Consider the following 12,449-nt stretch of genomic DNA (forward strand, 5'->3'; position numbering starts at 1 on the left):
GAGTGAATCAGTGTCCCCGTAATACACTTGAACTTGTCCCTCAATCGGTCACTGTACCTTACATACATTATAAGAAAATGAAAACATGAGTTTTTTAGATATTTCCGTTATTGCACTCCCGCCTGCAATTTTTATTTAAAAAATGTTTCTTTTTTTGCGATGTAGGAGCACCATATCAGAGTCTATGGTGAATGATGTGAAGTCTGGACCCACAATGATTCAAGTATAATCTTTGGGGTTGGTAACAATATCAAAGCGGCTTCAGTTTTGTACGCTTTCGCACATTTTACCGAAGGCTGAGTTCAAAATGAGTTTATAGGTTTGTTTTTCAACTTTCGTTTTTGCTCGTGAACGCTTACTGACAATGGTTTCAATAGACGTTCTCATGTAAGGCTTTTGATCAAATTAGAAGGCTCAATGTATCTTTGTGACTTTGTCACCATTGGACACCATCCATTTCAATAGCACGTGATGAGCAACGATATTCTGTTTCGGGTTGAGGTTGGCAATTAGTTTTTGTTTTGAAGGCACCCAGTGCATACTCCCATCCTCTACTTAAGATAGATTGTAGGGGATCAGAAAGTCCCAACCAACTGTCCTATTTATGTACGGAAAAACAAAGTCTTTTGCTGAGTCATTGATTTTCATGGGCATTTCACCGTCAATTTCAAAAAAACATCCCTGTGCCCCATTCTCCTCAACGCTAGCAATGTCGGGGAAATTCGGAGCACATGGATTGTTAAGCCATTTATAATTGCCACACGGCAAACAGTAGTGAGACATTGCCGATGGGTAAACGGAATTCATATCCAAAAAAACTGCGTCTGACTTTTCATCGGTGTGCTGTCCGGTCGGATCAGTTTTCATGATACGATCCTCATGAAAAACATACCCACCCCTCATTGATCTCTCTAAAAACAGATGCTGATCTATATCGACGATCAGACTTATTTCTTCTTTACTGATTTTACGTATCAAGTCCATCACCAGATGAGGAGTGGAAAAATAATACCCTAAATCCAACCCAAATTCCCCATAGGTTTTATCTGTATTTTGGCAAACAATGTCCAGAAGAGTGAGTACGTCACTGGCCAAGTATAGTTTACCATAATCCCATCCATTTTTACATCCACCCTTTGCCCAAACCCTCTTAGAAAATTCATAGTCACTAGTGGTGCACTCACTCTCAGTAAGAGAATTGTAAAAAGCTTCAATGGGCGGTAATGACACCTTATTTAGCCTCGAGGCAGAAATGTAATAATCATATGCATATATGCCCTTACACGTTAATTTCATACATTTCATACATTTCTTCAACGAGGAAGCGCTGTTTGAGGAGGGGGAAGCTATCAAAATTGTCGCTTTTCTGTACCTGAATCAATGGACTTACGGATTTGGGGAATAAGCTGAAAAAGTATAAAAACGGATTTTATTCAGGCACGTGTTACCCTTGTCAACTGTTTCCCACATGAATTCTAGCAGCAGTAGCTTCTCCGATGATTTGGGTATGATATTATATGAAAAAGAACCATCTATCCATGCGTTATCTACAACTCCCCCCTTGGCAATGCCGGCCAACGCCGGTAAAACAAACTTTAAGTCGTAATTGGAATTGTGTATAAAAATCGGTTTGAAATATTGCTGACTAACGTTTAAATTGCACGACTGATGTGTAGCCCCTCTAAAGTTACTCCCTCCCGATGTAATTTCCTGCCACAAATGATCTTGGTCGATCACCTTCCTCCTCCCCCCATTCCCAACACCATCATCAAATTCTCCCTTGCAAACCGAACATATTTTACGATTTTTAATGGCCAATCTGTCATCTGGTGATAGGAGCATAGGATAGTTTGTGTAACGAAGGTGCGAAATTGCACTGTTCGCTGTTTTGATTAGACTGACCAATGCCGAGCGCAGTCTTCGCCGCCCAACGACTCAACTACATCCAGCACTTGCATGGCATTACTGGAATCTCGTTGCGCATGAGCGTAGAGACCCCTATAGCTTCATGTATTTTAAGACAATTTGAATTTGACGAATCGTACACATCTTCGAGTTTTTCTTCGCAGTCTAAACTGATATTATTGCTCTTTAGGAGCGTGTTCTTGAAATTCTTAAAACGTAAGATCGCTCTATCCCCGCTTACCGTTTCCACAGCCTGGTGTCCATGACGTTTACAGTGTCTGATGTGATGCTTCAAATTTAAATCAGTCCAAAATCTGGAGAGGCATGTGGGACAGTAATAATATACCCATTACTTTACTCTCACATAAAACCCTACTAATATTTGTAATTGGATTAAAATGTCCAATTGAATCAGGCTCTGTGGGTGGGGTGTATAGTAGCCACACCCAATGCTCCACTGATTCAATTGACGGAGCCCTCACTGGAAATAATACACCCTTTTTTATCGGAACGCTGGCCCTCCTCAAAATCTGTTTCATACTGCAACACCGTGACACCAATCTTTAAATGTGCATTAGCCCACTCAAAAATATCTATTACTTTTAATGTCACGGGAAATTGACCATCTAAACGTTTAAAATCTACTACGGGAAACTTTTAACTCTCCATCCAATTAACTGCTAATTCGTCCAATTTTTTCTTAGAGGCATCCTTCAATAGGGGTCTATAGGTGGCAATTAAAATGTATACTTGAAATACTGTAGCCTTGCATCGAGACAAATTCTTTGTACCCCTTGACAACCCTCTAAATCTGAATGATATTTTTAAACTATAGCCCTCTCCCCATACCCGCCTCTAAAAATAAAATCCTTTTTAAATCTACAAATATTAACGTTTAAACTCTCAATAAATAAAACCATCGATCCGCTACCACCCTCGTTATAATTATCCACTTTAGTCGGAATGCTATCCAAATCTAAAAAACTCCACATAATTTGATAAATGCGGGTGAATTACCAACATCTCTGTGTGCAAGTATTTCGGATACAGCTTGCTCGCATTTTCATTTAAAAAATATTTTTGTGCTATTGATGCTTTTAAACTCTCCCTTCCAGCCCAAACCCCCCATCTGCTGTTCAAGAAGGTCTCGAATCTTGTTTACATATAAATGGGTAATGTCCACAGGATGTGTTAATATATCCCCTAACGCCAAAGAGTTAAAGGGGTCACCGAATTTGTCGCTGTAGACTTTTGTATGATGCAAGGCAGAGTTGGAAAGAAAAAAATCCGGAAGTGGGAATACTTGTGGGGATATTTTATCATTACTACTACTAGTATCATTAACCAGCATGGTGGGGGTGGCATAGAATCGTTAATAGCACCACCCCCAGTCTGTTCATTTGCATTAGTTGGACGTGGCGTGAAATCGCCCAGGTCACTTAATTTGTCTTTCAGGGTGTTTGGGGATTGCTGATCAAGCCAGCGTGTATTGTCTTGTGACGGAATTTCTTTATGAGGACCCGTTTTAGATGCAATAGTACTACTACTAACATCACCTAAATGCTCTCTCATAAATCTGTCTGTCCATTCTGGGTCCTCCATCATGCCCATGTCACAAGTTAGATCATCTAGGCTGGTCATGTCTCCAAAAAATCATTTGGGAAACCCCGATGCAACACCATATTATCATCAGGTAGAATATTATCGTCCCTGAACTCCACTGATGTTACGATGATTCGCCCAGTTCCTGTAAAAATAGGTGCTTCGTTCATTGATGGTGACGGTGATGCTAATGAATTAATCTATAGAAAAAAGGTTTTATTTTCCATGTGAAATGTCCATTATTTTATAGAGTTATAAGACAATGTGAATTTTTCACCCCCCTCAAAACTTCATTCCCCCTCCGAGCCGTATATCGGTTAAATACTTGCCCCCACCCTTCACCCATATGCAGTAGTCACATATAGGTTAATCAATTTTATATTTCACCATTTTTATGATGTTAATTAAACTGAAAATAATTGAACAGAAAAAAAAACACGATAAATATTCAGTAGTTGATGTAGTACACACAAAGCAACGTTTGGGGTAATAGCAATAAAATACAATAAAAAAATATTTGTCAAGGAACTGCGATCCCTTTAGTAAGAAACAATAACTTATTTCTAAAGAAGCATTTCAAGTGTAATCACATGTTTACCGGGTACTAAATAAGTACCATTTTTCACCCCTTCAAAACTTAATTCCCCCTCCAAGTATTATATTAACTAAATACTTGGCTCCACCCCTCACCCATATAAATTAGCCACATAGAGCTTAATCAATTCTATATTTCACCATTTTTATGTTATTAATTACACTGAAAATAATTGAACAGAAAAAAAGCCCTATAAATATTCACTAGTTGGTGTGGCACACACAACGCGATGTTTGGGGTAATAGCAATAAAGTAAAATAAAAAAAATATCTGCCGAGAAGGTACCATTAGCACAGTAAGAAGCAATAACCTATTTTTCATGAAGCATTTCAAGTCTAGTCACGTGTTTACCGGGCACTAAATAAGTACCATTTTTTACCCCCCTCAAGACTTAATTCCTCCTCCTAGCATTATATTAACTAAATACTTGCCCCCACCCCTCACCCATATAAAGTAGCCAAATAGAGCTTAATCAATTCTATATTTCACCATTTTTATGTTGTTAATCACAGTGAAAATAATTGAACAGAAAAAAGGCCCGATAAATATTTACTAGTTGGTATGGCACACACAACGCGACGTTTGGGGTAATAGCAATAAAATACAATAAACAAATATCTGTCAAGGAGATACCATTAGCTCATTAAGAAGCAGTAAGCTATTTCTCCTGAAGTATTTCATTATAGTTCCACTTTCATGTTTACCAGCTACTAAATAAGTACCAAAAGTCATGTAACAGATTTAAGTTTTTTTCCCATCCCTCCATCTGTTTCTTCAAGACCCCTACTCCGTTTTTCCTATGTTAAATTGTGAGCACATTATAAATTTGAAAGCTATCTGATAAATGGGAGTTACCTGGGAAATTACAGGTAGGTCGGTATAAACTGTTCGGGGTGCGAAATGGATCATACCATACCTCCTCAAGTTCGTGGTTCTGATTATGTCCATGTCAGTGCTAACTGGGCCGGCATCCATCTTTGACCGCTTTTGTCTTGATGTTTGAATATCAGAGTCCTGGAAATAAAATCAATTTAAGTTTTTTCTACTCACATGTTTACCAGCTACTAAATAAGTGCCTTTTTTCACCCCCCTCAAAACTTAATTACCCCTCCTCGCATTTATATTGACTAAAAACTTTCCCTCACCCCTCACACATATAAAGTAGCCAAGTAGAGCTTAATCAATTCTATATTCCAACATTTTTATGTTATTATTTACTGTGAAAATAGTTGAACAGAAAAAAAAGCCCGATAAATATTCAATTGTTGGTATAGCACACACAACGCGACGTTTGGGATAATAGCAATAAAGTAAAATAAAAAAATATCTGTCGAGGAGGTACCATTAGCACAGTAAGAAGCAATAACCTATTTTTCATGAAGCATTTCAAGTCTAGTCACTTGTTTACCAGGTACTAAATAAGAACTATTTTTCACCCCCCGCAAAACTTAATTCCCCTCCTAGCATTATTTTAACTAAATACTTACCCCCACCCCTCACCCATATAAAGTAGCCAAATAGAGCTTAATCAATTCTATATTTCACCATTTTTATGCTATTAATTACACTAAAAATAATTGAACAGAAAAAAACCCGATAAATATTAACTAGTTGGTATAGCAAACACAACGTGACGTTTGGGGTAATAGCAATAAAGTACAATAAAAAAAAATTTGTCAATAAAGTGCAGTAAGAAGCAATAACCTATTTCAGATGAAGCATTTGAAGTCTAGTCACATGTTTACCGGGTACTAAATAAGTATCATTTTTAACCCCCTCAAAACTTAATTCCCCTCCCAGTATTATATTGGCTATAACCAGACTCTTTTTTCATACAAATCTAAGCCTTCGTGGATAATTCATTAGTAACGAAAGTGGCAGAACCCTCCATTGGGCGCTGCCCCCCTTCAATTCCACAATACCCAATCCCAAAAGATAACAATAACAGATCTTTTTCAATTATATATGACACGGAAGATAATTGCTATCTGTTGAGTTAAAATATAAATATGCAGTTGCGTACGCTCTTTTAGGCAGATATCATTATACCTGGGCACCTGCTTTGAAGCTAGCGAAAAATATGCAATCCCTTGTCAATTCGAAAACTATTACAGGTAATTAAAAGACAGCTATAACAAAAAACCTTGCTCACTGCTTAAAGTAAAAACCCGATTTAAATATCGTTAAATGCTAATTATAATCACCGAATCATACCAAATCCGAAAGACATATTGGCAGATATCTATAGGAAAAAAAAGGGTCATGTTTTTATGATAATTCAAGAATAATGTACATTTACTTACCATCATAATTCTTTTGGTGTTCTCCATTAGAAAAACGAATAAATTTAATTGTTTTACGCTTAATACAAGTTCTATTAATCAACTGATCCAGAAAGACCAATTTGCTCTATATTTATTTCAGGAAAAACACGAATATAAGCCATCCAGCTGTAAACCAGTATTTCTAGAATGAGACCATCCTTTGAACATGTAATATAAGGAACTTTAAATATGAATATTGAACCAGGAAAAAAATACATGTTATGCTGATAGATGAACAAACTTGCTAAAGCATATATCGTCTAAACCAGTCTGATTGCATTACACAATCTCGTCCTTAGTTCCAAATGTAACATGTTTGGTCACTTTATACAATGTGCTCGTCAAACTGCACACATATTCATGCCTCCGGCTTGCGTAATTCCATGTGTAATGCGCGTAGCAATATAAGATACTACTCAGGACTTTCATCTACCGATACAGATTCAGGAGCCAGCAAGGCCAAATCCATCCCTCTAGCAATTTTACTATCAGCTCGGAGAAGATCGTCAGGAGAGATATACTACAACTAATACTACAAACAAGAACTCACAGCAACACCAAGCCACTCGAGACCATCAGAGCTATGCCAGCTCCTTCGCCCCAGTCCATAAAAAGCCTCCCTCTTTACTCGCTCCAAAGACGTTCAAATTTCCTTTAACTCTTTCCTTAAGACGCCTAGCCATTCCTTTTTGGGAAGAACCTGTTTTTTGTTACACCATGATTATATGTGAATAACAAATTTTTGACATAGCACTTTTATGCAAATTAACCACTAATATAGATTAATGAGGAAAGGAATTTAGAAAATTCATAAGATTTCTCTTATCGATTTTATCTTGCGTTATCTCTGCCCTATAGAAAGAGAAAGAAAAAATAGCAACCTATCTTAAACACGTAGCTAAACCTACTGGTTAGACTCAATTCAACCTCCTTCTGGCAAAATTGTAGCTTTAAAATTTTGCTTTAACGTCTTTGAATTTGCTTCCTGTGGGGTCGATCCTCTGATACTCCCCTCCATCCTTCAAAGGTGCTGCTAGATGTAAACCCACCTAGTCTACAAATCTATGCTTAATTTTGTTCCCACGCCATCCCAGGGAGGCTTTAGTTAGGCTTTGCTCAATTCTATAGTTATTCTAATCAAGGAGGCACACTTGTGCCCCTTTAAAGAGGCGACCGACCACAATGTTAAGCGATTTCCTGTCCTAGCGGTCGCAGAGAGACGGCGGTGATCGCATTTTGTAGCCTAAGCTCAAACTAAGAGACATGCAAAATTTCATCGCCCTCTGACTTTATCTTCATGGGAAAAAGTGGGCCGGAAGTTTCGACCCTCCCACCACAGCCCCCTTTAAAGTTGTCCGATCGGGCTGAAATTTAGAGGATAAGCTTTTCTAGGACCTGGGAGCTTATACTCAAAATTTCAGCTCAATCCAATCACTCTTTCCTTGTTTTCAGAAAACCAAATATGGCCACTTAATGTTCATCAATTTTTTTTTATCTGACACGCCTACAGGCCAGAGTTGGCAACAGATCCGGGTGAATGAGGACTCATTCGAAGCGGAATTCGACCTATTAGGGCCTTTTGATATTTTCAGACCGAAAAAATTATCCCCAAATTTACATTTACGAAAAACCTCGTTTTCCTATAAGAGCCCATGTTAATATTTGATATTCCTAAAAGTATAGTATTTCATTATTAAATTAGATCAAAATAGTCCTCTTAGCCTTACAAGACTCACAGCAAGCTTTCAAAAATTCCAGCTCTTTCCCAGAAGTTTTTTTTTTGTCGAAAAACGAAAATTTTACTTTGTATTTGCTTGCGTCGAAAATAGATTGCGGAGACTAAAAATATTTTAATAAGAGTCTCTGATGGTCCATTGGTCACTATTTTATAAAAAAAAGTAAATTTTTTTAAAAGAGTAAATTTTTTATATATTGACTTTGAAGTAATATCTCTTAAATTTAAAGTTTAAAAAAGAAATTCAGTTTCTTTTTTAAATCAAATCTATTAAATCCTTCGGCTCAACAGGCGTCTCCAAAAGAATATCACAGTTGGCCTTCAGCTTAAAGGTAAGTCTTCACTGCTTTGATAACATGCCGTATACCCGAATACTGCAAGAAAAGTTGAAAAAAGAAAATCTTACTGTGCATTTGATTTGAGTATTCAGGAATTAAAAGCCTTAACAAAAGAATCATCAAAATCGGGGGGTTTGGGGGGTGGCAGCCCCCCAACTTTAACTCCTGACAAGATCAGCTAACAGTTAGTCAAGCAATAATAAGTAATAAACTGTAAAAAAAACGTGCAAAAATTATTTGAAAAAAATACGTTTTCTAAAGAGTTAAAGAGGCTGAGTCACAAGTTCGAACCTTAAAACGTACAGGGATAAGGAGGTACAGTTAGGTGGCTGCCGCCCCCCGAACCCCCCGATTTTGCAGCCTCTTTTTTTAAGGTTTTTTAAGTCCTGTAGCCTGCAATCAGTTGATCGTACCAAGTTCATCACATTATAGCTTGTTATCGGTTAGGCAAAAATCTCCTGTACAAAATCGAGCAAACAGGCTCAGTACTGTTTCTAATCAAAGAGATGCAATAGGATGTACTTACGGTAAAAAATTCAAGCAGACTTCGTTCGTGTTGCAAAGCATTTCTTTGCAAGGTAAAAAGCGGGGGTTGAGGGGGCGGTAGACCCCCAAAATAAAAATCTTAACAAAAGAGGCTGCAAAAGTGGGGGGTTTGGGTGGAGGCAGCCCCCCAACTGTACCCCCTAATCGCTGTACGTTTTAAGGTTCAAACTTGTGACTCAGCCTCTTTAACTCTTTAGAAAACGTAGTTTTTTTCAAATAATGAATGCAAACAATAAGTGAAATCCAGTGTAATATAACAGTATATTAGGTCACATAGAAACAGCTTACCTTTTTTCTGTAACTACCTCCATAGGTACTACCATACTCACTGTCTTTTTTGTTCTTGTTTAAATGGACATTAAGGAACGCCCAATATGTTGTGGCAGCTGACACGGCCAATCCCAAAAGAAGAAATCCAGTTAAGTTAAATGTGTAGTTTGCTGAGCGAGTATCTGATAACTGAAAAAAACTGGATAAGTAAGGATGGGTTTTTATCAGCGGCAACTCTCTAGTGTTGCCTACAGTAAAGAGTTATAAGGTTTCAATCCATTATTATTTTTCTTTCGGAACCATGTAATATGGAAGGGATGACCGATGAAACTTCATAGGGGACTCATTCGATTACAGCTTAAAAGTTCTAGTGACCTTTAGAAGCACCAAATGGCAAGAAATCCCCCCACCCATGCCCTTTTCGGCTGCCACCGTCTAATCAAAACTTCGAGATGAAAATTTGTTCAAAATAGTCTAAAAGCTAAATAAGTGTTCCTCCGGGGGAATATGGAAAGTTCTGGGGTAGTACTTACTTACTGACTAATTGCTCCTGTTGTTGGTCCAGCATAGAGAGAGAAAACCACTCTTCACCTCCAATCCAGTCGGTCCTGAGCTAGCTTGATAGCTTTGTCTGGGGTTCTACCGATCAATGACAGGAAATTACCAAGGCTGTCCTTCCATCTAGAACGAGGCTTTCAACGCAGGTGCTTTCAGCTGTGTGTTAAGGGATCAAAACTAAAGACAATTCTGACTGCCGATTCTGCTGGCATTGGGCCAGTGGCCGATCCACTGAAGAGTTCCTGCAGCAAGCTGACGTGAGTTAGTTGTCTGGCTGGTAAGTGAAAGCAGTTGGAAGTTGGAGACGAAGTCATACCACTTAATCCTTTCTATTTATCAGAAAAACTTGGTTTGAGCCACGTCTCTGGCTTTTCGGACCGAAATGGCAGGACGCCGGGTCTCGGCACCATAGAAGAGAACTTGGTTTATAGAGGTGATGTAAATTCACATCTTTGTTCTGTGGGAAATGCCTGGCTTCGACCAGACAGAGCGACAGAGTCGGGCCATGATCGAGGTGGCTTTCGCGATACGGGACTGAGTTTCAGCTTTGATAGATCCACTGTCCGTGATGACGGAGCAGGAATTCAAGATATGTGAACGATTTCACAACTTCAACGGTATGTCCTAATATGCTGAATGCACTTGAGTTCGAGGTTGCGTCTGCCAGGTCGTTATCAAAGTCTTTTACCAGCTGATTTTCAGGTCCACTGTAGATGTTTCTTCTGACAGTGTGGTAAGCGCTTCTTTGAGTTCAGCTGTAGAGGTGCATACCAAAGTGATAACATCTGCGAAGTCACTATTGTTTAGGACTCCGTCGCCAAATTGCAGTTCAAAGTCGAGACGATTTGTGATTCGGTCCATAATGTAATTGACGACGGCGATAAAAAGCTTGGGAGCGGCAGCAAATCCTTGCCTCACACTATATTTATTTTGAATACTGGGCTGCAACGACTGTTCATTTGGACTGAGCTCTTAGTATTAGTATAGAGGGCCTTGGGGACTTGTCAGGAAGTCCTGTTCGTTCAAGTATCAGCCAGAAAGAATCACGGTACCCCGAATCAAAGACTGCGTTGAAGTCAACAAAGGCAATATATGCTGTACGTTGGAACTCGTGGGATTTCTGTACAAGCTAGCGGATAAATAAAATCTGCTCGGTCGTGGACCGGTTTTTTTTATCCCACCTCCTCTGCTCTCGGTGACCTTCAAAATTTTCTTTAAACATATCTCATAATTTATCTAATGTCAACTACTCTTTTCTTAATAAAAATAATATTTTCAAAAAATTTAATTTATTAATATTATATAAAATTGAGCATTCCAAAATATACCAGGGTATAAAAATAGAAGCATACTACATTTCAATTTTCTTATACCATTTAGGTTCATTCGATATCTCAGGCTGCCCTTCCCTCTTAGGAAACCCTTTCCATCGTGACCTTTAATTTACACATTTCATAATCTTTTTCATCAACCTCTATTTCCCCCAATATATAATTCACTTTTATCCCAGTCCCCCAAAATAAGTATATATAAAAAAATTTAATAAAGTAAGAAAGAAATGAAATACTCCACCTTTACAAATAAAAACCAATAGGTAGAATCTTCCATTATCTTCCTACTTCATTTCCTTTACCCTCATTCCTCATCTTTCATTTCCCCTTTGGCTGCTCAATCCTCATTAAAACGTTATGATTATCCTACTTTCAATACTTTTCAAACCTCTTTAAAACTTTATCTTGGTCCTACTTTTAATGCTTCTTTCTTTATCATTTTTTTAATTTCTTTTTTAAATAACAACATGTCATTTTCTAGATATAAAAATTTTTAACTTTTTTGACTCTCTTCTATAAAAAAAAAGAAAAAAAGAAAAACTTTTACCTTTACCTTCACTTTTATACTTTCTGTTTGCCTTTCCTTATATTCACTAGCCTATCCCACTGAACTCTTACCTTTTTTATTACCTCTGTTGGGTTCGTATCTTTCATTTACGCTTTCCAAAAATAGTTGCTGAAATGTGTGAAAATGTATGCCAAATCTTCGTGTTTTTTCATTTGATTGGTTTCCGTGCATAATTTTAATTCTACAATCTTTTCTGCGGTGACCAGTTCCTCATTTTCTTGTATTTCACTACCTAACAGTTGTTTCAATTCTTCTAATTCTGTTTTTACACTTGTGCACGGTAGAATTAAATGTTCAAGTATTTCAATTTGATTTCCACACCTTCCGCACATTCCAGTCGACTTGGTGGGGTCTATCTTGTGTTTTCTCTCTTCAGTTGGCAGTATTTTGTGAACTTGGAAAAACGCATGCTCTTTAACCTTCGGCGGTAAGAAACTAGAGTGTATCAGGGGAACATTTTTTTCAGTTTTTCATCGTCAAGATCATTCGTCTCTAGAATTTTCGCTGGAGGTAGGTTTTCCTGCAAAATGAACCATTGTTTCATATCCGTTTTATTGATTTTTTTGCTATCAGAGTCTGCGATGCTTTTTTCCAGTAATTCTTTGACAGTTCCGAAATGTTTTTGTACCGAATTTGGGCAGTTACTCCTTTCATTTCTCACCCATGCGTTATACCAA

General features: G+C 37.8%; 1 protein-coding gene across 1 annotated transcript in view; it reads right to left on the minus strand.

Moving 5' to 3' along the window:
• The window catches only part of LOC148955860 (uncharacterized), a 111,749-nt gene that overhangs the window by 85,602 nt on the left and 13,698 nt on the right, over window positions 1–12,449 (minus strand). The window contains exon 3 of the mRNA XM_089108388.1: window positions 9,334–9,504. Within this exon, the coding sequence (XP_088964514.1) occupies window positions 9,334–9,504 (171 nt within the window). The remainder of the gene's footprint in view (window positions 1–9,333; window positions 9,505–12,449) is intronic.

The sequence above is a fragment of the Artemia sp. Qi Xiang Cuo genome, chromosome 2 (assembly GCF_049724085.1).
Source record: "Artemia sp. Qi Xiang Cuo chromosome 2, ASM4972408v1, whole genome shotgun sequence".
Taxonomy (NCBI): Eukaryota; Metazoa; Arthropoda; class Branchiopoda; order Anostraca; family Artemiidae; genus Artemia; species Artemia sp. Qi Xiang Cuo.